Raw genomic sequence first — 26,300 nt, 5'->3', positions numbered from 1 at the left:
ACACAGCTTCTGCCATAATACCGTCACATCTTTACAGGTGATATGCTCAATTCCCCATCGCTCCTGCAAAAATCACCTCCTGCTAGATCCCACGTTCTCTATCAGAGGGTCCAGCTGGCCACATTCTTTCTCTGAGTCAGTGTCGGACCCCAGGTGCCAAGAGAACTCACGTTTTTACTCTCAAGCAAACCTGACAGGCAGAGGCCAACAGGCCTCAGCACCATATTCATTCACAGGAAAGTTGAGGGTAAGAGCTCCTCGCATCTCCTCACACAAACAGAAAATGGTTGGAAGGAGGGGAAGGTCAACTTGCATACAGGTCAAGAGTCTACCTATTGCTGCCTTTTAGCCAGGATTCTCCCCCGTTTTATTTAAAAACCAAAAGCAAAAAAAGCTCCCTTCTGCCGCAAATCAGTGTTTGGAAGTTTCAGTTCATTAGCTTTAGTCTTTTCAGCCTTTCTGCTGAGCCAACAGTTGCCATAGAAATCTGCCATTCTGGGCTTAAACAGCAAGCAAAGGGGCTTCATCCAATCCATTTCTTTCCCTAAAGCGCTGGTTTTTAGGACTTTGTCCTCTCTCAAATCCAAGGGCAAGTGTCTCCCACACCTTGTAAAAAATAAAATAAAAAATGGCACAGCTAAGAGGATATTTGTTTAAAAAAGGCAGACAATAAAGAATCCAGCAACCCCAAACTTTGGGAATCAGACACAAAGGGTTGTATCCAATGTTAGCCCTACTCAAGAGTCGCCCCACTGAAATCAATGAACAGGACCAAGTTTGGTTCATTAATTTCAACTGAGTAGTCTGGAGTAAACTCAGCTGGATACAACCCTAAACTTCCTCAAGCCCACATAATGTTAAGTTTGGATCCAGTCGCCTTATGAAATCTATTGAAACCAGTGTTTACCAAATTTGTAGCCTAAAAAACAGCTGGAGACCCAACTCCCACCATCCCTAGCTAGCAGAACCAGTGGTCAAGGATGATGTGAATCGTAGTCCAAAAACAGCTGAAGGTCCAAGTTTGGGAAAAACCAATTTAAACATTTGTACCGGAAAAAAGACGGAAGGAGGGGAGAGGAAAATTTCCAGAATTCAAAGGTAAGCACATACAGTTTATGCTCCCCTCACTCAGGTCAATTCGCTGTGATTGTTCCGTACAGGTAAGCGAACACATTTCCTTTCCCACTGAATGAGTTGCCAGGGATACTAAGCACCAGAGGGCAGGAGGAGGGATGAGGGGCTAGTGGTGAAGAAAAATCCTCTTTTAATGTTTGCATTGCTTCCTGGTGGAAGGAGACAGACTGCGTTTGGCTGGGGGGAAAAGAGGTCAGCATGGAAGTTTGGGTTAAAAAAGGCTTAAATGTTTAAAAATTGCTTAAAGGAAGTTAAAAATGTGTTAAAACGACTAGGTTTTGGCTACAGAAGGATGGTCCACGTATTCCACCCATCCTCCACTAGGAACCTAGCCTGGAGTGGCAGCGACGGTTAGGGAAGGGACTGCTTGCTAAGAGGCACTCAAGCTTGCAGATCAAACACCTCGCTTGTTCATGCAAGCCTCATTTGCTGACACGGCCCTTTCACCCTCTGGGAACAGGTGTTTACCTAAGATTTTGGGAGAGGGCTCCCAACAATAGCTAGGAGGGTTTTTTCCTGAAAGGGGCAGATGTTCCATTTGTTACACAACCGGAATCAGAAACCAGAAAAAGATCCTTGCTTGGCGAGAGTAAGCCAGACTCAAACACCGTGAGGCAGGCAAGCTTAGAAGGAATATTGATTGGGAAGAATCAACAGGAATCCTGGCTCAGAGATTCCTGCCACTGTCCTCCCTGAGCTATGATGAAGTCTCTTCCAAGGACCCAAAGGATGTTTAAAGAAGACTGGGGCCAGGTCTTTTTGAAAGGAAGCCCTTGGGTTGTGGGGTTTGAAGGGCAGGAGGCCACAGCTCAGCTTCCAACCCAGATCAGGTCACCTTCCAGTTTATCTGCAGCATGACTGCCAGAAAGGTAGAGAACTCAAAACAGCTACCCTTGCTTTTGTATGTGGGACAATCTACCTCCAGGGACTTTTTAAGGCAGTGTTTCATTTGTGCCCCATTGCAGGGATGGGAAAGCTGCCCCCCCAATGTCGTTGGGACTCCCATCCTCCTTGCCCACAGACCCTTCTGGATGTTGGGAGTCCAACACCACCAGAACCACCACTGGTCTCTATCCATGCCCTCTCAATTCAGAAGTTAGCATCATCTGGGTACTTGCTAGCTCTTAAACACACACCAACTTTGAACTAGCTGCAGAAGTCTAGAAATCAGACCAATGGTCTCTATCCAAATATGATCTAGACCTCGCACGTTCAACCTTTTCAGACCTAAGACCCACTTTTAACCCAAACATGCATTTGGGGACCCATTTCTCTCTCTTATTTACCATATCTTTGGATGGCGGTAGTACTGTTGTGACCCACCTTGGATCAGGCCACAACCCAGTAGTGGCTCCTAACCCACCAGTCGGAAGACCAGCGATCTAGACCTCTTCCTTCTCTCTTTCAGACACATTGGCTTACAAGATTCCAAACCAGCCAGTTTCCAGAAAAGTTAGGTGGACACTCTCTTGGTGATCTATAAGGTGAGACGGGGGACTTCCCCCCTCACCCACCAAATCAACCTCATGCAGACTGAAGGATGCCCCTCAACGACTGGTTCACGACAGCAGGCAGCAGCACCTCGAAAAAAATCCCTTTTAATGTCTCAGTGCCAAAGAGGAGAGTTCATCGCTCTATACAGAACATGTAACTACAGAACTGAGAACCTGTGTTTATAAAATGGGATGTGCTAGTGAGCATTTTTCTATAAAAATAGATGTCTGTGCATTTTAGAAGGTGAGGGGCTGTGGTCCACGGAGGCGACATTGCCCTTTCTAGCACAGGATGAAGGCTGTTAGGCTCACAGGGCCTGCGGTTGTGCAGCTAATGTGAAGAGAGGAAAGAAAATAGAAATAAATCAGCCACATGAAACATGCACCTAGAGGTGTCATTCTGAGTCTGCTTTCAACCTCCTGGGAAGGAACCATCTCTTTAAGTCCCTTGACCACAGGAGCCTCCAGTGTGTTAAAAAAGTAATTTACAAGACCTGCAGGTTTTTTTTGGGGGGGGTGTGTGTGGCTTTTTTAAACAGATCACAAGATGCCAGACTGCTCTGGCTCTACCACCCTCAAAACAGAAAGCTAGGAAGTTGGAGAGGAGCACAGTGGAGGGCGGGACTAGACGACTCGCTGGGTCCCCTTCCAATTCTGCTATGGTTTGGATTTTATTTTCTCAAAAAATGTAGAGAGACCAGGGAGGAGGGAAGCTGCTTCAAAGCCCCGAAGAGAAGGTAGGTTCCCTCCAGAAATTGCTCCTACAGCTCCTGTTGCTCAAGGCAGTCGCAGTTTGGACTTGTTCCCTTACAACAGTCTTTTTGTCCGCCTGGTGTTCCAAACTGCAACTCCCACCAGTCCTGCCCAAAGCTCTTGAAGGGTGCCAGGCGGCCTGAAGGCTGCTTTGCAGATTCCACTGCTGATGTCAGGACATTGTGGTGAAGGCTGAGTAAGGCCACCAGAAAAAAGATGAAGAGACCCCAAGTCAGGGGTGGGGAGCCTGTTGTCCCTCTCCGATGTTACTCATCAACCAGCAAGGCTAATGGACAGGGACCGTGGCAAGAGCTGTAGTGCATAAAAGTCTAGAGGGCCACAGATTCTTCAGCTAAAAATAAATAAATGGGAGGGAGGGAGGGGAACACCAGAAGGCAGCTTCTAGGGATAAATATAAAATGAACGAACGGACGAACGAACGAACGATGCTAACAAGCTTTTTTGGGAGAGGGGAGGGATGCAAGTAGACCACACAGCACTCTTCAAAGATGGGTCCTCAGAAGTTGTTGGACTACAACTCCCATCATCCCTGATCATCTGGGGACCCAAGGCTGACGAACACTGCTGGAAGGTTGAAGGATTCTCAAACATCTATCTGGTTTGCGAATCATTTCAGAGCGCAGGTGCACCTCAGGAAAAAAAGCACAAATAAGAAATCTGGCTTTCTTATTGACTCATCACAGAAAACAGGAAATAGAACCTGCATCCGGATGGAATTAAAAATGCAATTGGCTTCCCTTGGTGGGGATTTCTGGCTTGCTCAGGCCCTCTCAGCACACACACACACACACACACACACACACACACACACACACCTGCAACTATGCACACACACAAAACATTTAGACCAATGGATCTGATGCAGTTTTTGCAAACTATTTTAATTAAAATATTAATTCCTTGAATAAGTCCAGGGTCTGGCACGTGATGAGATATACACTGGGGGGGGAGGGGCAGGAAGAGAAAAACGACCTGGTTACAAGACCACAATTCTCTCTCTCTCTCTTTTTTGTTAAGCGCTAATATTGAAATGGGGCAGCATGGAAGGGGAGGGGGTGAAAGAGGCAGCAGTCAGGCCTTGTTTTGTATCACACAAACAAGATTATTTTAGGAAAGAACACTCCCACCCCCTCCCAATGTGGAGCCTGCCCAAAATTTCATCATCAATGCAAGCAAAAAATGCATGAATGAAGCGACAGGGAGGGGTTCTCAAGTACCGCTCATAATTCAGCCCCCACCAAATTGGGGCTCTCCAGTGGCTTCGGACTACAACTCCCATCATTGTGGTCCGAAGCAGGCAGAGGGTCCCAGCTTGGCCAAGGCTGGCTCATATCATTGCTCCTTGGTCTGTGCGTTTGTGGACATGCTTGGGACATGCTCTTTGCCCCCACCCAGAGAAAAACATTCAATATTAGCACCATGTTACTCATGTGGTACTGCCTAGAAACGGAGACCCATTCCAGGTATCCAGGGTGGAAGGGCCTTTTGGAGTTAAATGACAATGTTCTTCTCTCTCTCCCCCCCCTTTAAAAAATAAGTTAACTAGTTCAAATTTCATGTCAAATGGAAAGAGAAGAGGCATGAGAGTTCTCCTCTCTGTGAAGTTAGTTTCGCTAGGAAGGATCTGAGCACTACTGAGATCTTTTTCATGCGAAATACACAGAACACATGGGCAAAAAGGGGTTTGCCCACTGCGATCCTTTCAAGAGAGTCACTAATATGCTAGGACAATGGTGCTCAAGTCAAGATTCTCCCCCCCCCCCATTTCTACCCCCCCCCCCCCGGAAGGGGCTGATTTGGCTTAGTGGCCTCCTGCTTGTTCCCAGTGCTATGATCAACCAAAGATCTGGAGGAAGAGGGAGGGGAGAGGGGAAGAGGGAGGGAGAAAGAGAGAGAGATTAAGGATCTGGAGTGGTTGTTTTTTAATTTAGCTAAGATTTTTTTTTTAAAAAAAAGAAGTCACACTGATAAAAAAAAGAACGGAGCTGCAGTGTGAAAGACATTAGAGTATTTTTCTATACAAAGATGTCGCGTTGGACACCAAACACATTCGGAAGAAACCTTGCAATTCTGAGCCCTATAAGATGTGTTAAAAGGCAAAATAAAAAATTCTAGAGTTAGTTAGCTAGTGTTTCATTTGCTTAAATGTGCAAGGGAATTTTTTTTACAAAGAACAGCCGAGGGAAGCAGCTCCTGTAGTGAGAAGAATCTCTTTCTTTTCCTTTTCTCATAACCTTGGGCCAAGCTGCTCTCTGCTTAGCCCCTGGGTTGACGCGAGTCACAGTACCTCTTTTGCTGCCTTGGCAACTGAGGTCCCAAAGATCCTGAGCGCAAAAGGAGAGGGGCGTGTCTAGCTCTCCCAAAAACCTTGTTCTCCAGCCGCCAGCCCCAGAAATCTACATGTGTGTGTGAGCATGCACAGTGGCTCTTTGGAAGCAGAGCCTCTGGGCAAAAGGTCACCAAAAGCAGTCGCAAATGGCTTTAAAAACGGTGTGGGGGGTGTCCCCCCACCTCTCGAGAACTCATGCGAAGGACGGGTCGCATGTAGCGTAAAACGTCAATGGAGGCAGCTTAACAGGCTGGTCAGCAGCAGGGCAAGAGAGGCGGACCCCCCCCCCATGGCAACTAAAACACACTCGGAAACACGTTGGCTACAGCTTTACATGTAAACGAGGAAAAAACTGTGGCAAGCCCAAGGTTAGCCCCCCCAAAAAAATTCTGGCAAAAAATAAAATAAAATAAAATATGTAGTGTCAGAAAGGAGAGAGATCTCCTCGCCTGCCCTAAATGGCATGTCTGAAACTTATGGCATCAATCACAATACCTCTGGAAATTTGGACTGGCTGGCTGAAAGTCTTTTTTTTAATATATAGAAGTTTCTGAAGAGCAGAGCAGGCAGGCAGGCAGGCAGGGGAGGAGGGTGTGATCCCGGGCGCCTCGCGAATTGTTCTGATGCTTGACTAACGTGAGATGTCACAGTATTAAGCTAGAAAACAGCAGACCCTCCCTGGCCTTGCCTCTTCCCCCTCCAGCAACCACACAACCATACACACACGCACGCACACACACACACACACACAAAAAACACAGCCTGTTGGGCTGAACTGCAAACAGGTTTCTAGCAGGTGCATTTGACTAGTGCAGTTCTGTCCAAGCGATCAGGTGTGCTCCAAGCGAGCGGCTTCACCTTAGTGCAACGGGGAGACAGCATGCGCCAGCGGGGGGGGGGGGGGGTGGGGTGTTCAGAGCTGTCTGCTTGCCCCCTTTCTCCCCCCCCAGCTTCTATCAGCAGGCGCGGTTCCCCTCGCCCTCCTGGACCTCCTCTCTTTAGTGGCACACCTTCCCCCCGGGTCCCTTTGTAGCAAGAGACTGGCCCCCAAAGAATCAGGGAGAGGGGAGGGGCATTTAAATACAGAGAGAGCGAACCAAGAACCCACGGGGGTTTGCCCTCCCAATGTGCCTAATTCACCAGGAGCTTGGGCTGGGGGAGACCCTTCCTTCCTTCGCTCCGTTAAGAGAGAATGGCCTCCCCTGACCCCTTGCCACTAAAAAAGCTGCACCTCTCTCCCGGACTCCAAACCGCTTTCTTTAAAATAATATTTCCTTTTTCTTAAAGAAGCTAAGAGAGACTCTGCAGCCAAATACTATGACATCCCAATTAGTAAACCCAAAACATTAAATGCTGCCCGAAATGAACACGCTCGCCAGTCGGCACCCGGAGTCCGTGCTGCCCGGGTCTGGGCTCCCGGGGAGGGGGGTGGGGTTGCCCCTTGGCAGCTTCTGTTGGCAGACAGCTCCAGTGGACTTGCCACCCTCAGGGACAGACCTCTCGAAGCTATTATGTATAAGACATGTGTGACCCATTGGATATTTGCGACGTGACGCTCGTGCTCCTGCTCATGCCTGGCTCCGTCCGTCCCCCGGAGGACGTCCGCCTCAGAGCCTGGGGGCTGTTGCGGACCCCCAGTGAGCTCCCCCGGGGGACTCCCTGCATGGGCCCAGAGGGGTGACCCCAGGGCTGGGGGCCGCCTTGCATTGGGTGGCCCCACGCCTGCGGTGGACCACCCATGGGGTGACCCCAGTGAGGCCCTGCGCCCCCAGAAGGGTTGTGGGACCAGCTGGAAGCTCCCGGGTAGCTGTGGCTGAACGCCTCTGGGGAGAGGTTCGAGAGGACCATGTTGCTGAAGCCCAGCCGCATGCTCTCCGAGTCAAACGCCTCAATCTCCCGGGCCTGGCGCTCCAGCAGGCTTCGGATCCGCTCCGTGCGCTCATTCTGCAAGGCCAGCATCTCCTCCTCGATCTGGGCAGGACAGAATTGGGTGGGGGTGGGGGAAGATGGGGGGGCGGGGTTAGATCGGAACAGCAAATACTGAGCAGGTGCCCCACAGCGACTTTTAGAAGGCGGTGAAAAAAGCGGTGCTGATGCAACCCTCGTGCTGATGCAAAACAGGTGCTGCCGTTCCCCAGCACCACAAACCGCAATCCTAACAAACACTGCGACCGGTTGGCCTTGGCCTGCGAGAACTGGCGCTTCACCTGCCCTCATCAATCATGGCACACGTTAGTTATTAACAGACTCCGGCAATGGATTAGGGTGTGGCTGCTTCCACCCCACAATAGGCAGAGAAGTTGGGCAATCAGAACCTGCCGCCTGGCGAACAGGATTTAGGTGGGAAATTGTCATCGCGCCACTCCTTGGTGTGTGGAGTGCCTCAGGGTGCGATACTCTCCCCGATGCTTTTTAACCTCTTTATGCGCCCCCTCGCCCAGCTTGTCCGGAGTTTTGGGCTGGGTTGCCATCAGTATGCCGATGACACCCAACTCTATCTGTTGATGGATGGCCATCCTGACTCGGCCCCAGACACACTGGCGAGATGTCTGGAAGCTGTGGCTGGATGGTTATGTGGGAGCCGGTTGAAGTTAAATCCTTCGAAGACAGAGGTCCTTTGGCTGGGACGGGACGATATGGGATTGAGGGGGCAACTCCCATCTCTTGCGGGGGTGCAATTACTGCCAGCACCGTCTGTTAAGAGTTTGGGTGTAATCTTCGATACCTCCCTCTCTATGAAGGCGCAAATTACAGCTATAACAAAGGCGGCATTTTTTCATCTCCGCCAAGCTAAGCAGTTGGCTCCTTATCTCTCTCGTCCTGACCTAGCCACTGTGATCCACGCGATGGTCACCTCTAGACTGGATTATTGTAACTCGCTCTACGTGGGGTTGCCCTTGAGACTGACCCAGAAACTCCAGCGGGTGCAGAATGCCATGGCGAGACTCCTTATGGGGTCTTCGCTGCGAGATCACATTCATCCGGTACTATACCAACTGCACTGGCTCCCGGTGGAGTACAGGATCAGGTTTAAGGTGCTGGTTTTAACCTTTAAAGCCCTATACGGCCTAGGACCCTCGTGCCTACGGGACCACCTCTCCTGGTATGCCCCCACAGAGGAACCTACGGTCTGCAAATAAAAACATCCTGAAGGTCCCAGGCCACAGAGAGGTTAGGCTGGCCTCAACTAGAGCCAGGGCTTTCTCGGCTGCGGCTCCAATCTGGTGGAACGCTCTGTCACAAGAGACTAGGGCCCTGCGGGACCTGACATCTTTCCGCAGAGTTGTTCCACCAGGCCTTTGGTTAGGGCGCAGCCTGACTCCCTCCTCTGGCAACCTGCACAGAATTTTGCTTAACGGTTGCCATCAATTTGATTGTAATTAATTTTTTATAATTGAAATGTTTTTAGAATGTTGGATTATTTGATTGTTTGATTATTTGATTGTTGTTAGCCGCCCTGAGCCCGGCTTCGGTTGGGGAGGGTGGGATATAAATAAAATTTATTATTATTATTATTATTATTAAGCCACAAAACAAGCCATGAGGGGAGAGCTCACCAGCTGCCAGCCTAGGTTTTCTGCCCACACAAATCCAGATAATCCACACAATCCAGACAAATTAGGGTGTCTTGCGTGAAGCCCCCTGCTCACTCCCTGGGGCTGTCTTGGGGGTGACTCACTGTGGAGGAGCAACTAAGAGCCCTCACATCTCTGAGGGCACAGAGTCTTGTTGGCAGGGGGTGGGGGCAAGCGGCCTTCCTCGCCACTGCAGTGGGTTGGACTAGATCATCCTTGTGGTCCCTTCCAACTCTTCTATGATTCTTTACAGACGCGACCAAAAGGCCTTGACTGCATCGGAAAATAAAGCACATCTCTGCTCAGTCATTTTGCTCACTAGGTGACCTTGGGCCAGTGACTACCTCTTAGCCTAACCTACCTTGCAGGGTTGTAGTGGGGATTAAAGGAGGAGGAGGAGGAGGAGAATCATGTAGGCCACACCTTGAGCTCCTTAGGGGGAAAGGTGGGACATAAATGAAATAATATAAAATAAAAGGTAAGCACCAGCATGCACCTCAATGAACTAATAAATCACCACTTCACCCTGAAGCCGCTTGAGTTAAAGGGGTCAAAAGTTGTGAAGTCAAGAGTCAAGTCACAGGACAGCCACACTCATAATCCAAATATGACTTCTTCAAAAAACTGGAGTTGTCTCTGGACCCTGAGAGGGACAGTTTCTCCAGAGACATGGCCTAATTTCAGGTTTTGTAATGGAAGGGAACCACAGAGCTCCTTTTATATGCAGAAAGGGAGCTGGTTTTCATTGTAATGCATTCTGTCTCTGACTGTATCACGATTTTCAGGAATTTCATTCACACCCACGAGAATTGGACTGGGTTTACGGAGACACACACCTATAGCAGGCACCCCAAAACTTGGCCCTCCAGCTGTTTTGGGACTACAATTCCCATCATCTCTGACCACTGGTCCTGTTAGCTAGGGATGTCGTTCTAAAACAGCTGGAGGGCCGAGTTTGGGGATGCCTGACCTATAGCTACACTGGAGGGGACCAGCAGGTGGCAGCAGAGGCTGCCTGGTTCCATAAAACAGGGGATGGGGGAACCTCTGGTCCTGCAGATGCTGTTGGACTGCAGCTGCCATCAGTCCTGTCCGGCCCTTGGCAGCGCTTCCTGGGGCTGGTGAGAGCTGTGGCTCAACAACAACTGAAGCCAAAAGCTTCCCTGTACTTGCACTAAAAGAAAACAACTTTTGCACAAAAACTGAAGAGAGGTGGAGGGCTGCTTCCAAGAGTGGGCAAGTGGGGTACCCAGAGAGGATCCGTAATCCTTTCTCTCCACCACTTGCCTCCTGCAAGGCAACCACCACCCACTCACAAATGCACAAAACAGGCTAGTAACTCTGCACAGGGAGAAAGATTGGAACAGCGTAAAACTGAAACCTAACCTCAAGTTGCACTGTCACCAAATTCCCTATGCTGACCTTAAACGCCAAGATACGGCAGCAGAGTAAAGTTTGCAGCACCGTAACTTCAGCCACTTTAGCTACAACACCATTGTTAATGACAGGTGGGTGAAGGGAGAAAAGGGGTAGAGATGGAGGCATGGAGGTTAAATCCCACCTCCTGTGCAGCCATTAACCCTCAACACCATGGGGCATGTGTGGGTGTTGTCTGTGACAGCTACTGCCGTGGGGCGACTGGGTCACCAACGACACTGTAGGCGTAAGGGACATTGCCATTCCTACAATGCCTCTTTTTCTAACAATATTATTGTGTCTTTGGTGCGGCAGGTGAAGTACAGGATGCTGCACAGCAGAGAGACCGTGGTGGAGTAGAGGTGTGAGTCCTGCACTAGGACATGGGAGAGACTAGGGTTCAAATGCGGACAGAGCTTGGGGGCTGGTCACTATCTCTCGGCCTAACCTACCTCAATGGCTGTGAGCTCCTTTGAGAAAAGGTGGCAAATAGATATTATTTTTATTATTATTACCATCACCAACTTAGCTGGGCCACAGGACTGGGGTGCCCATGGCCACTTCCTTGTACCCCACAGATCTGCTGTCTATTGCCTGCTTCAAACACAGCACAAAGCCATGGCCTGCTTAATAAACCATGAGTTAACCACAAGCTGTCCCAGAGTTTAGTGTTACGTGTGAACTAGACCCCAATACCTTGGATGGCTTCTTCCGCATGTCAAGCAAAATGATAGAATTCTGAAGAATTTTGTGTGGGAAAAATACTGTGTGTGTGTGTGTGTGTGTGTGTGTGCCCGTGCCCTTGTCCTAATTTAACGTGCCAACGTCCAGGCTGCCTGCCCTCATACCTTCTGCTCAAGGAGGGCCCTGCGCAGGGACACCCGCTGCTCCAGCTCGTGCAGCTCCCGGTCGTGCTGAGCCTCTGCCTGCATCTTGATCTTGCTCTGATAGGCATTGAGCAGCTCCAGTTCCTGCTGCAGCTGCATCTTCAAGACCTGGCACTCTGCTTCCTGCGCCTCATCCAATCGCAGCTGCAAGACAAAAGCAAACAAACTGAGCTGTGGAAGAGGGCTCCCGGAGGGAGAGGGAAGCTGGTTGTGAGGCTTGCTAAGAAGGGAAGAGGGAGGTGGAAAGGGCTCCTCACTCTGGTGTTCAAAAGCCTGCAATGACTGCCCATATGTTCCCAAGCCAGCTTCAAGATTCCTGCATTAATGTACAAGGCTCTGAACAACTTAGGTCCAGGATACATTAGTATAAGGATAGAATTCCTTCTATCCCTGCCTGGTGGTCACAGAGATCTTCAGGGGAGTCTGTTAGCAGTTCTTCATGACTCAGATGCAAGGCTTCTATCCACCAGAAGGCGTGCATTCATTATTATGGGCTGGATTCTATGGAACTCCCTCCCAGCTGAGATTAGACATTCGTCCCCTCCCCTCCCCAGTGAAACTTCAGGTACCTGACAAAGACTTTTCTGTTTCAGCAGATACTGAAAGGAAGTACTCCATATTTAGGATGAATGTTAATTGACCTTGATGACCTTCTGCTTCTTAATTTTTATGCAAACCACTTAAATGAATGAATGCTTCTATTTCATAAAATCTATACACTGCTTCATTGTAAAAAGAAAGAGAAAAAGCCTCAAAATGGCTTACAAAAAAGAGCGGCTTAATTCTGCAATTAAGCGGTCTATAAATAGCTTAAATAAATAAAATATTTCCCAGGGAATCTACAGAGGCAACCCCTGGCTGTGGCCAAGGCTCAGCAATGCTCCACCAACACCATGTCTGGTCAGCCTGGATACCTCAGCTGGATACATGAGGTGCTGATCATGCCAAGGTTGCAGATTCGATCCTTGTAAGGGACAGCTGCATATTCCTGCATTGCAGGGAGTTGGACTAGATGATCCTCAGGGTCCCTTTCTACTCTACTATTTCATGATTCTATGTCAGTTATGGGATTGAACAGCCCCCACCCCCCGCACCGCTGCCAGGAAGGAGAGGGCTCCATGGGGGAACTCACAGCCTGCGTGGAGAGCATCTCGTTGATGCTGTGGTCGTACTGCTCTGCGAGGATGGCCAGTTTTCGGGTCTGCTCCTCCTTGAGCCTCTTCAAGACAGCCTTGTGCTCACTCTTGGGGGTGGTCTCCAGCAGGTGGTTCCGCAGGGCCTTGTACTGCCGGGTCTGGATCTTGCACGTATCCTGGAACTGCTTCTTGATCTGGAGCTCTTTAGACTGGAGAGGAGGAGAACAACGGTTCTGCGTCAACCTTCTTAGAGGACAGGCCTGCCATGTCAAGGGGTTTCTAACGGGCTTTGAGCTGCACAGCCATCTCCAGCCTGGAAGCCCCAACAGCACCACCAATGGCACATTCCCCTCCATTAAAGGCCTGCTGGTGGCTTTTCCACACCCTGGGACAAGAACACTGAGCATGCTCTGAGAAGTGCCCCACTTGAAACAGGCTCTGAGGACAAACCCAAACTCAGACACTGCTTTACTGGGAAAGCTATGCCAGACTTCCCTGGAGAAGCAGGGACCTGCTGCCTTATGCACTCACACAGTATATTGAGTCAGTTAAGGGTAGTTTAGACCTTACTGCAGCCTTACCATAGATGAGAGGGGGAGATATGGAATAGACCGTAAAAGTGATGCACACAGAAACATGATGAGCTGTTTAATTCCGAGTCAGACCACTGGGTCCATCTGGCTCAGTACTGTCGACACTGACTGGCAGAAGCCCTCCAGGGTCCCAGGCAGGGGGTGCTTTCTCTCAACCACACCTGCAGACATGGTCAGTGACTGAACCTGGGACCTTCTGCATACAAAGTAGGTGCTCTGCCACTGAGCTATGGCCCACTTAAAACATTCAACCGTGGCCACACAGAACACCATGAAAGTGAGGCCCACCCTGCCAGCCCTCTGCTGCCACACAGTAGTTTCTGGTCTGAAGAGCCCGTCACCTTGTTGGTAGCAGCAGATATATTTTTCAGGGCTTGGGGGACAGAGAGGAAGCTGGGTCAGATTTCCAGAGGCCAAAGGGGAAGGCAGGCAACAGAGCCCTGCAGAGAGCTGCCTGCCCTCCTCCCTGCCCAACACCATCTAGATAAGACGGGATTATGTAAATAGGAGGAAATTTGAAATGCGCTCAACTTGCATAATTTATACAGGTCACCAAGCTGGGCTTTCCTTGGCACAGGATCTGGGTCACCAAGGTGCAGAGAGCTGCCTCTGGTCAGTTGCCCAAGCCAGAGGGAGATATGCATGGCCCATGTGCCTCACCCAGTTTCCTGTTCCTGAGAAGCAAGTCAGCAAGAGGGCTGGAGCCTTGGGCCTCCTTTGGGTGGGCAATGCAACTCTTCCTTCCCTTGGCACTCCTGGCTGAACAATTGGCTTGAGGCTTCCTCACTCATCTATCTTCTGGGGTAGGCAAAGCGCCAGGGGCAAGTTTTGGGTTCTGCCTCAGCCGGGAAAGGAGGAGCTGGGGGAAGGGCTGCAGCCCAGTGGTAGAGAATCAGCTCCACTCCTTGACAGCATCTTCAGGCTGGGCTAGAAAATATTCCTTGCCTGAAACCTTGGAAAGCCACTGTACACAATGTACTGAGATAGATGGGCCAATGAGCTGGGCTCGCTGTAAGGCAGCTTGCTGTGCAAAGAAGATGAGCCTCAGAAGGCAGCCTGGGATCACAAAGCCCCAGAGGTTTCTAAACCCAAGAAGCAGGGGGAGATGACACCAGAAGGCAGCAAGTAAGGGGCTGCTGGAACAGCCCTTCAGCCTGCAGACTAAACGCTTGAGGAAACAAACATGTCTTCCCAGGGGCTCAATAGGGGCCGAATGCCACAGGTCCTGGGCAGTGCCTCCCCGCAACACACAATGGGAAGAGGGCTGCCCACCTCCACCCCCTGAACCAGCTCACCTTGAGGCTCTTGGGCTGCTGCCGCACCTCCATGACATGCTTGCGCCGCAGCTCCCTCTCCCGCCGTTTGTTATACTCCAGCTGGTTGGTGAGCTCTGTCTGGTGCTGGAGCCGGATGAGCTCACAGCGCATCTTCTGGATGGTGTTGAGGTGCCGGAACTCCAGCTCCTGCATGGACTCGTGCTGGCGCAGCAGCATGGCATGCTCCAGGTCCTTCTGCGTCTGGCGCTTGTTCAGCTCCTGAGATGCAAGGAGAAGGGGGGGGGGAGTCATTGGGGGGAAGCGAGGAGAGGGGACATCAGGACCAGGCAAGCATTTTCCTGGCTGGGTCAGAGAGCCCGAGGCAAAGGGTGCTGCTAGGGGAGGGCAGGAAGGGGATAGCTGTCCCCTCGCAGCCAGAGATAGATGGCCTCTGCGCATGGGTATTCCATTATACTACCACAGCTAAGAGCTGCCAACAGACTCAACTCCCATGAATGCCCAATCACCCTTTTGGGGAAAAGGCTATCTGAGCTACAAACCACCATCCCTATTTATTGTTCTTCATCTTGTTTTTAAAGTACCTTATCCCATTTTATCTCACTTCACACTGAATCAATGGCTGTTGGCTATGAAGAGCTTTATAAATCTGAACAATTATGACTTGTGATCTGAGAGAGTACTTCTGAAATGTGGCTTGCTTCTGCCCATCCTAAAACGTGGCTATTTTACTCAACCACCAATCTCGCTGCTCAATCTGTAATGGACATTGCTTGCATTTTTAAGTTTACCTATCCTTTCACAGTTTTCCTCCAACCCTGATCCGCAGTTGGGCTGGTTGTTTTGATTATTGCTGTACAGAGCCCTGAACTCTTTGGACAGAGGTCAAGTCAAACCTTCAGGATCACCTTACCCCATATATGCTCTCTCAACCCCTTCAGCAGATCCAGCACTGTTACAGGTGCAACACCCTATCTGCATATGTAAGAACTTGATATTTTAGTGTGGCAGCACCCACACTTTGGAACTCCCTGACTGTTGTTATCAGGCAGGTGCCTTCATCGTATTTTTGGTGACTTCTAAAAACATTCTTATTTAGACAAGCCTATCCAGATATCTAGAACGCTGCTGCATGGTTTAACCTGTTTTTAATTTAATAACTATTCAAAAAAATAAATTATTCTTGCTGGTTATGATAATGCTATTATTTTATCTGTTTAGTAAACCACTCTGTTTTGTTTTGTTTTTTTACAATCAAGCAGTGTATAAAGATGGAGGAGTCAGGAAATTTAAAGTCCTTCTTCACACAGTGGATAGCTAAACTGCGGAACTCAGTCCTGCAGGAAGCAGTGATGGCCACCAACTTGGGTGGCTTTAAAAGAGGTTTACACAAATTCATGGAGGAGGAGAGGGCTACTGATGGCTACTAGGCAAGGTGGTTACGCAGAGGCAGCAGCAATGCTTCTGAACACCAGCTGCTTGAAACCACAGGATGGGAGAGCACTCTTGTGCTTGGATCTTCTTTGCTGGTTTCCCTTTGGGTACCTATTTGGCCACTGTGAGAAAAGGATGCTGGGCTAGATGGGTCATGGGCCCTCCCACGCACCTCCCGGACAAGGTCCTGCTCCAGGTTGTGGCGCCCCAGCAGCATCCGCCGTTTGAAGCGGCGGCACTCCAGCTCCAAGTACTGCCGCTGCCGCCGGAGCAGGTTGGCCTCCTCCTCCGCCTGGAAGTGCTGGATGTTCTCCTTCTGCTTGGACAGCCACTCCTGCTTCTCCTTCTTGGGAGTGCTCTGGTTCTCATTCAGCTCCTGGAAGAAAGAAGAGCAGGTGGTCTCCCGTCACAGGGGGCAGGGCTCAATGCAACGTCATGGGAGGGGAGCTGCCTGCTGCCCCACCTGTTGCCCTTGGAAGCCCTAGAAGAATAATCTGCTGCAGGAGGACTGTGAGCAACGCAATGGGAGGGGCTGTTTCTAGGACCAAGGTGAAACTGTAAAGCTCCCTTGTTTTTGCTATTGGTTGGTGGATGTTGCTTAAGGAATCTTGTTATATTTGTAGTACTGAAGGTTTGTGTGTTTTGTTTGGTATTATATTTGCTATAACCAAACTGCGGGAGGCAGTAGAAGACAGGAGTGCCTGGTGTGCTCTGGTCCAGGGGGTCACGAAGAGTCGGACACGACTAAACGACTAAACAACAACATATTCGCTATTGTGCTGCTTTGCGATATTATTATGACATTGTTTTTGTTTTGAAATGCATTCCTGTTTTGTCATAAACTGCTCTGTGGAAAAGTGGCATACAAATAAAATGAATAAATAAAATGAGTTAGCTTGGCTTGTAGGAAGATGGGAGGAGAGGAGAAGGAGAGAGAAGGCTCCTCTCTATCTGCATCCTTTGGTATTGCAAGGAGTGCAGAGATAAGGGCACACACAGTTCAACGGAACAGAGCAGCAGCAAGAAGGGGACATTCTGCCAACGGAGGGTTCCCTGCCATCGTGGACACTCAGGATAAAAACATTTATGGGAACAGAGGAATCATGGCTGGAGGACAGGCCTTCCATTCCACAGGCACAGCCTGTAATAGGCAAATTTCTGCATGAGTGGCTGAGCTAGACCAGGTACAATATTATAGGAATGCCAGCAGTGACATTGTCCCAGAAAAGAGAAGGGTTTTAAAAAAATGGGTTTTAGGACAATGCAAGAGTCAAACCTCTATAAAACAGGACAAGCACCCTTTTCCATCCTGGCTTTTGACAGTTGAGGTGCATGTTTTTTTTATTTTTAAGGTTGCAAGTTGTTTTTAATGTTGTTTTTAATGCTGTAACCTGCCCTGGGACCTTAAGATGAAGGGCAGGTAATAAATAAATCAACAGCTGCCATCACTATTTCAAAAGGCCCTGCTAAGCAAAAGTGCTAGTGATCACAAGCGTCTTGAATAATTGTCTTAACTGTACAAAAAGGCAAACTTTTTCTAACTGCCAATCAGACCAGTGACTAGATGAATGCTCTTTTGCTGCCATCAGTCCCCCCCCCAACCGCCTTCTAAGAGATGAGCTTTACCTCTTTGAGCTGCTCCTTGCGCAGTTTATACTCTCTTTTCTGGGATTCCAGGAAGCTGTTCAGCTCTTTCTTCTGCTGGGCTTGAATGTGCTGCTGAAACTTCTTCTCTTCGTTGGCCATGATTTTCGCCTACCCAGGAGAAAAGGCCCAGGAGAGAGCGGTAAGTGGCTCTGGGGGCAACAGTGTCTGCATCATCAGATATGCTTGAAATGCAGAAACGGTAACACAGGCCTGCCTACTCACACACAGACACTCTGGACATGAGCAGAGAATGCATTAAGCCAACCTCTGCCCTCCAGCTATTTTGGAAAACTCCCACCAGCCCTTTGGCTTCTGGGCCAAGTTCAAGGTGCTGCTATTAGTATAGAAAGCCCTTAACAACTTGGGACCAGCTCACCTATGAGATTGACTTACCCCATATAATGGTAAAGGTGGCACATAATACCCGTTCTGCATTTGTAAGAACTCGAATCTTTTAGTGTGTCCTCACCCACACTTTAGAACTCCTTGCCTATTGATATCACTGTCCTCTTTTCAGCACCTACAAAAAACATTCCTACCCAGATGTTTAGAAAGTTGATGTAAGTTTTAATCTGCTTTTAGTCTACTGTCTTTTAAACTTTTTGAAAGTCTTAAAGCAGTAAAATGATCAGCAATATATATTTTCTGGGGTAAACCTCCTTGAAGGTTTTTCATTTAACAATCAAGAGGTGTATAAACTTTATGGCATAAAACAAAGAAAGAAAAACATTTGGAGGGCACCAGGACGAGCAGAGGCCACATTAGGCTTTATCTTTATCTGTGTTGCCCAACCCTTACCGGAGAAGCTGTGCGGAAGCAGCTGCCCCCTACCTCCTTCTCCATTGTCGCCTGGTGCTTCTTGATGAGCTTCTCCATCTCGGCCGCAAAGTTGTTGCGCTGGGTCTCCAGGTCCTTGTCCAGCCGCAGGCGGTGCTCATCCATCTCGGCCTTCAGCTTGTTCTCCAGAGCCATCAGCTGCTTCTGGTGCTGCCGCCGCATCCGCTTGTAGCCGGACATCTGCTCCCGGAGCTCTGAGTCTTGCTCGTGCTCCTGCATCTGCCTCGTCACCTGCAGGGAGGGCGGGGAAACAGACCACAGCGACTCTGAGGAGGAGGAGGAGGAGATGTTCCCTAAGGCACGTGAGCGCAGGCCTATGGGCTGCACAGCTCAGTATCTAAACACATCCTTGGCATGCAAAGAAGTCTCAGGTTTGATGCCTGGCCGCATCTCCCAGGTATGAAATCCTGGAGAGATGTTGCCACTCTGTGTAGATGGTACTGAGATGCGAAACCAATGAGACCAACAGTCTGATTCAGTATTAGGCATATTCCTAGGTTCCTATTAAATCAGCCCTTAACTCATAACTATGAGGACTAGAATCTTCTTGTATTTTTAGGGGAAGATACATAGCTCAGCAGCGGAGCCCCTATTTAGTCTGCAGAAGGCACCAAGCTCCATCCCTGGCATCTCCAGGTAGGGCTGGGAAATACCTTTTATTTGAAACCCTGGAGAGCTGCTGCCAGTCAGTGTGAACAGTACTGAGCTAGGTGGACCAATGGTTTGACTGTGTATAAGGCAGCTTTCTACTTCCCTCTTTCCTTCCTATGTCAGCTGAAGGAATTGTTATGGGGAATATTAGGGGGACCCCTCAGCTAGCAAGCATCTAGAAAAGCAACGTGTTAGAGAACCAGATCTCCTCCTCCTCTTGCAAAAAAACCCAAAAACATTTTATATTAAAAAACCAAGCAAAACAGCATTTTTCTCAAGTTTAAAAATTATCATTGTGTTCATGTTACAGGACTTTATTGCAGGATAAGGAGTCTGATACAGCTGCCCATTAAACGTAATGGAAAGGTTTCTACTAAAAAACCCCCACAGAAATTGGCTTTGCCCCTTGTTTTTGCTAAGCTGGCCACTGAACTATGGCTGTTATGAGTTGAATCTAATGTTACTCAGAGCAGGCATTATAAATAATAATAAAAAAACCCTGAAAAGCCCCAAGATGACACCTAGCCAAGAGCCTAACCCGCTCCACAAAGAGAGAGTTGAACCTACCAGCGACGCTGTGCGTATAGTAGCAAAGTGCTCTCGGTTGCGGTAGTGGGATCTGTGGCGAGACACTTGGGGTGGAGACACTTGGGGTTCCGACGCTCTCGATCGGGGGTCCGGATCCTCCCTGTAGTTTTCTTCCTCCTTGGGAGGAGGAGGAGGAGGAGGAGGAGAAGAAGAAACATCAGTGGGGCTGACTGATTTAAAAAGAAACCTCTTGACCCTTTTGGCTCCAGGTGGGCCATGGGAAGAGACACAGATCATGCCCTCTCCGGGCTGCCGTAAGAATTACCGGCTTCAAGTGGATGACGGAGCTGTTGGACATCACCGTGTGGTCACCCTCCATCATGTCCAGCTCGCTCCTGTCGTCCGAGGCATCTGGAAGACTATTAACACTACTGCTTTGGCTACTGGCACTAATGGACATGCTGGGGATGGACTGGTTGCTCCCGACACTGTTCACTGTTCCCGTCCGGCCCATGCCGTGGTCTTGCTCCTGAAGGGAAGAGGGGAGAACATCACAGAGGGTTGTTAGCAGGGCAACCCACTGCAGCTGTAACATGAGAATCGTTGCCAGCGAGGCGGCAGCACTTAGATCTCTTCCCTGCTGAATGTTCAGCTTTACAGGTAGCCAAGGAAAGACCCTGAGTCTTTTGGGGAAAGAAAATGTCACATGGGTCTGCCGGACATTAGCCAGTTTCACAAACTAGGCAGGTGTTTGTGGACAAGAGCATCAGGGTTAAGACATGGGTTCAAATTTCCTTGCTTGGCTAGTCTCATACAGAATGCTCAGTTCTTGATCTCGATCTTACAGGGAAAGAAATCTAAAGGATAATTCAGACCTCGTTAAATACCGAAGAAAGAAATCATGTGGATAAGTTGTACAATACTGAGAATTGTATCAAGAGCAGCACTTACAGTTGCAAACACACACACACACACACACACACACACACACACTGCTTTTTGCCACAGATGAGAATCCAACAGGCTTGGATTCAGCAATGCTCTCTTTCCAAAAGTTACCAGAAAGGAATGTTCTGCTACAATTTTAAAACACGACTCTTGCAAACAAGCAGCATCTAATTGCGGCCATTTCAGGCAATCTTCACCCAACCTGGTGCCCTCCAAGTGTCTGGGATTACAAGTTCCTTGGGCTCCAGCACTGTGCTGCCTGGGGCTGATGGAAGCTGTAGTTGAAAACACCCAGAGAGCTCCAGGCTGGGTGAAGGCTGTGCTAGCCAAACTGCAGGAGGAGGAAAGCCTTGTTGCATAATGGAAGAGAAGGTCGTGGCTTGTCAGCAGTTGAAATTCACAACCCTGTTTTCAGGGGGGCAGGGCAAGCCACTTGCCGAAACTGCAGAGGACAGTTTATGGTGGACATATCCCAAGATGCAGGTTAAGCTCAGGTGGAGATATGAATGGGCTGCTGGGAAAGAGGACCGTGGCGGCGATGCCAGAAGCAAGCACCACGCAGTGATGAGTAAAACGCTGGTGAAGAATTCCTCCCCACCCCCATGCCCAGCCTCTGCTTCTACCTCCTCTTCCTCCTGGGTTTCCACCGCGGGACCGTTGTGCGCCTCCTGGAAGAGGAGTTTCTTCATCTTGCGATACTGAAGATTGTCCAGTTCTCTGACTGCATCCTTTGTTCTCTGGATCAGGTCTATTAACACTGTCTCAGGGCGCTCCCGGAGGACAAACACGTGCTGCGGCAGAAGACACAAGCGGGCAGGGGAGTGTCAGTGCCCTGTGACCTCAGGCTCTGCCCACAAACCACAGCATGCCATGGCTACAGGCAAAGCGTTCTCCTGGACTGGGAAAAGATGTAGGTGCCGACTGCAGAGATGGTCTGGCAAGGTTTCCGTCAGTCCGAAGCCCAGGGAATCCCTTGGCCTGGCAAAGGCCTTTGGGAAGCTGCATGCAGATCTGCTCAACTGGAGGGTCCCAGGCAGAGAGACCCAACACTTGAGCTCCAGTATGTTTACTCCCTGTTTAGATAAAAGCTCACCACCATCAAAAACTCTAGCCATGATTCTATGACTTAGGATGTCTGGAAGCGCAATATTGCACTGGGTCAGTCCATAAAGAAAAAAGAACCTCAGGGAGCAGCTGATGGCAGAGACCACGATCCAGGTAAGCCACTGCCAGTTGGAGCAGCTTCAGGATAAGGCAACTCCATGGGCTTTGCTTAAAAATAAATGTAAATAGAGAAAGCATATTTGCAGTGAAGAAGAACTTCCATCAATAGTGAACAACAACACCCCCCGCCCCGGTTTACTGGTACTTGCTGCTGTCTGTCAGCAGAGCAAATGAAATTAGATCTACAGGGAAGATGGGAAGGAGAAACAGAATGGCCTTTTCAAAGCAGCAGGCGACTTGTACACAATCTGTGTCAGGGGAAGGAAAAACATGGGAGCAGTAAGATGGGAAGCCTGCTTGCACGCATGTGTGGTGGTGGGAGGACTATATATAAAAGAAACACACACGTAATGTAAATAGATGAAGAGGGAAAAGGTAGATCGTTTGTTAACTAACACGTAATAGGTTTTCACGCAACTCAAAGGTGTAAGGAGGCCGCGTACTGGTATCAACATATGAAGATGGGAAGCCCCAAGAATGAGAGGCCTGACAAGTTTGCTAAGAGGAGGGATGGAGGAATGTTGAAAGGTTAACTTACTAGGCTCAGAGTGCTGACCATCAGGTCACAAAATAGCCAGGTTCTGCTAGGCTTTGGGAGAAAATGGTACTGTACGTGAAAAACATGGAAAGACAAGACTGAAAGGGTAACCGACATGTGTGATTCTAATATTGGGTGGAAGGGGGGTTGCTGACAGATGAAGAATAAAGGAAGTCAAGCTAACCTTCAGGAGCTCCTCCGATGTAGGCCTGTCTTGGGGGATTTTCTGGAGGCAAGAATCTACAAAGTTTCGAAAATAATCAGACCTATAAAGGGTAAGGGAAAACAGAAGTTTTAAGCTATTGTTTAGTCAAGGGCGCAAGCACAGCCTTTTTCGCCCATGTCAACACATCACTTGCGCAGGATCATCAGAGGAAACACAGCAGCCGGAACCGAGGGACCAGAAGCCACTGCGGAAATTGGACACACAGGAGAGGCAACCGCCCACCATTACAATTTGACATGGCAAATGCTGCTCTCATGCAAGCATTGCTGTGATGCATCTAACAAATTTCATTTTTGCTCAGATAAATAAATAAATCACCAAAGTGCTCACTTATAAACCCATTTAGGTACGTTGATCCCGAAACCCAGACAACTGAACCCCAAAACGTGTTGCAACCTCTCCTCCTTCGGCCATTCACTCACCATTCATTGGACTGGAGTGTAGGGGATTCATTCTGCGCTATGTGATATAAGGCACTCATTGCGTTCATATTAAACAAGGGAGGCTTCCTTTCCGCTGCACAGAAAGAAAAAAGTGTTTGCTTAATGGTGGGGGAAGCAACTGGTGGCGCCCCAGCCGGCCTGTGCCTGATCCATGTCAGAACCAGATGGAACGAGGTCACTGGCACCTGCCAAACCCTCCCGCCCCTCACTGCAGCAGAGGGGGAAATACCATGACTGTTGCACTTTCAATGGCCAAATGAGCCACCCAAATGCCAAAGGGGTGGGGGGGGGGCCTTCTCCAAACTGATAAATGTTTTGCACAGCCCTACCACTGACATATCTGCTTTCTACCAAACCTTTTTTTTAAATCCACCTAAGAAATCACTGTCTCTTATGTCAGAAAGTTCCACAGTTTAACTAGAAGCTGTGTGGAACTCTAACCCCAAATTCAAACACAGTGGACCCTCTAGTTACGTACCACTCTGGATACGTAACTTTCGGGTTATGAATGCAACAAACCTGGCAAGAGCAGAAGCACTCAAATCGTGCTGCACACGTGCGCAGAAGCAGTGCCCCTGCCTCTGGACTTTTCGAGTTGCAGAGAGACCCCCGGAACGAATTTAATTTGTATCCGAAGGGTCCACTGTAATATGAATGAGGAAAGTCTCTTTCTGTTCTACACCACAATTCATGAACCTCTCCCCTGGATCCAAATTATCTTTTCTTTTTAAAAGACCCAAGTGCTCTATTATTTTTCTCCCAAGGGGGAAAATGCTCCGGCCATTGATCAACTTTGGTTGCTTCTTTTTCTATCTTTCTCAGTTCCAAAATAATCTTTTTAGATGGGGCAGCACATAATTAAGGACCAGTGTTGCTGAAATACAAGAGGCCTCCTCACTACTGGCATTCTGCCGGCTCTTGAAGACATACCTGTTGAAGACTGCAATCCTCTTGATTTCCTGACCTGAAACTCCTCATCTAATAATTTTAACTGCTGTTTTAAACTGCTTTAATTATCATGCTGCTTTAGTGGGTTTGTTTTATTGGACAGTTTAATTATGGGTGCTTTTTAATGTTTTGATGAAATTGTTTTGTTGTGTATTTTAGTTCTGTGGGGATATATTTTTGTAAACGGTTTTACACTTGTAAAACCACTTAGAAGCCATTTTGGCAAGCAAGCAGTATATTATTATTATTAGTAGCAGCAGTAGTAGTAGTAGTAGTAGTAAGAAATGTACAACTTGTGACTGGGAGAAGTCAGAGCTCGAACAGGCGGACATGGCCTACCTAATTCAATACACGTTATCCCAAGTGACCACACGTCGACTTTACCATCATATTGCCCTTCATCCATGGCTAAAATCACTTCCGGGGCCATCCTGAAGAGAGAAAAATTAAGGTGCTTAGCAGATCCACTCACCAAAATCCTTGACCATTTCTGTCTTGCCCTTTAGGATGAAGACTAACACTGACTACTAACCAACACTAACTAGCCTGAGGTGTAGAGAAAACAATATGGGATATGAGTATATCTGAAGGCCTGGGGTCCCAAGGATGCTACGTAGTTGCTTGAGGAAACACCAGCAGGGCTGAGGGCTCCTGAAATGGCAGAGCAGGGAGAGAGAGAATATATGCCTTGCATGTTGACGTTCTCTTATTGTCCTCTCCCTCCACATCATTTTCTTGAGTCACTTAATCTTCACCAGGAGAAGGGAAAGGAGAAATAAGGAGGGGCCAGAGAAAGATGCAATGGCAACTGGGTGTCCCTTGGGACTGGTAGGGTGGAAGGCAGGATGACTGACAGCAGGTGGAACCAGAGCCAGAGCGAATGGCAGGTGGAGCTGACTGGCTGTAAGAAGGCAGGCAGGTGGGACAGAGGCCCTTTTCCCAGGTGCTCACGCCTACCTCTACCTTAAGGGAAAGGGCTGTGGCTCAGTGGAAGAGCATCTGCTCTGCATGCAGAAAGTCCCAAGTTCAATTCCCAGCATCTCCAGGTAAGAAAGAGACCCCCTGCCCGAAACTCTGGAGAGCTGCTGCCAATCAGTGGGGGACAATGCTGAGTTAGGTCTCACTAAGTATATATTAGGTCTTAGTATAAGGCTACTTCCTATGTTCCTATCCAGTCTTCATAAGCTATTTCAGGAAGCACTAAAGGGGGGCGATGTGCTGGCAAGTGGGAAACGACTCATTGCCAGACCCCAATATTTACACCCTGGAATGATAGACCTGGCACCAAAGTGATCTCCTTTCCAGCCCACTTTAAGGGCCATCCAGAAACCTGCCTGCCGTACATGTAAGACCATTAACTGCAAAATGCTAACTCCCACAGCAATACCAATGCTGAAGCCTTCCTTACCAATATGGTGTCCCCACAAACGAGTTGGCAGGAGATGCTATGGAAGCAGATCCGAAGTCAGCGAGTTTCACCTGGCCTGGTTCCGTCAGTAGGATGTTTCCTGCCTTGATATCTCTGGGGAACAAATAGAAGTCAATATGGCACACTTGTTTACTGGCCCCAACACACAAACAGCCAAGCTGCGGCCCCGCCACCCTTCATGGACCTTGTAGGACTACAACGCCCAACATCTCACACCTGCTGGGACTTGTGAGTTATAGTGCAAAGCATTTGGAGGGCACCATGTTGGCCACCCCTGCCATGAAGAGATTACATACAAACACAGCTGTAGCAAAGGAAGGAAGGAAGGAAGGACTAGCATCACCCCAAAACATCTAGGGAAGATGAACCAACACAGTGGCAAGGGGGTGTGAGCGCCTTAACTGCAATCCTGCCCCCAATAACAGGACCAATGAATCCATCCTGTGTCCACCCTGCTGTGGAGCCTCAAAGAAAACCATGGGGTGGCAGGCTTCCGGTTGGAGCATCTGGTTGGCCACTGTAAGGGTGTTGAACTAGACAGGTTGCCAATCGCCTGGCCCAGGACATGGGCTCTTCTCATGTCCTTCAAAGTCACTGCAAGTTCAGGCTGCCAGTAAAGCTTAGAGGGTCATACCTAAGTAAATTATACTCAAGCAGACCAACCTGAAATTACAAGCCCTGGGCGAGTCACACCTATTCATTTCAATGGTCTATTCTAATGAGTACGACTAACACTGGATACAACTTAGTGTGTGTTGTGTTTATTTTCTGATAAATCAACCCCTTGTTTACATTGATCAGCCCAGACACAGATCCAGCTCCAAGAGTCTTCTGGC

The 26,300-nt window shown here is 49.0% G+C and overlaps 1 protein-coding gene across 1 annotated transcript in view; it reads right to left on the bottom strand.

Annotated features, from left to right (window-relative positions):
• Positions 1–4,263: 4,263 nt before the first annotated feature.
• TAOK1 (TAO kinase 1) overlaps positions 4,264–26,300 on the bottom strand; it is a 58,385-nt gene continuing 36,348 nt past the window's right edge. Inside the window, exons 7-20 of the mRNA XM_079955496.1 lie at positions 25,444–25,557; positions 24,375–24,466; positions 23,067–23,160; positions 22,603–22,684; positions 21,280–21,447; positions 20,034–20,237; positions 19,748–19,885; positions 18,524–18,760; positions 17,672–17,800; positions 16,218–16,421; positions 14,633–14,872; positions 12,741–12,953; positions 11,570–11,752; positions 4,264–7,701 (exon numbers count right to left, since the gene is read on the bottom strand). Coding sequence (XP_079811622.1) covers positions 7,240–7,701; positions 11,570–11,752; positions 12,741–12,953; positions 14,633–14,872; positions 16,218–16,421; positions 17,672–17,800; positions 18,524–18,760; positions 19,748–19,885; positions 20,034–20,237; positions 21,280–21,447; positions 22,603–22,684; positions 23,067–23,160; positions 24,375–24,466; positions 25,444–25,557 — 2,560 coding nt within the window. The 3' untranslated portion in view covers positions 4,264–7,239. The remainder of the gene's footprint in view (positions 7,702–11,569; positions 11,753–12,740; positions 12,954–14,632; positions 14,873–16,217; positions 16,422–17,671; positions 17,801–18,523; positions 18,761–19,747; positions 19,886–20,033; positions 20,238–21,279; positions 21,448–22,602; positions 22,685–23,066; positions 23,161–24,374; positions 24,467–25,443; positions 25,558–26,300) is intronic.

Source organism: Podarcis cretensis (assembly GCF_951804945.1).
Source record: "Podarcis cretensis genome assembly, chromosome: 15".
Taxonomy (NCBI): domain Eukaryota; kingdom Metazoa; phylum Chordata; class Lepidosauria; order Squamata; family Lacertidae; genus Podarcis; species Podarcis cretensis.
The sequence above is the reverse complement of the archived record's forward strand: the minus strand, read 5'-3'. Positions and strand labels throughout refer to the sequence as shown.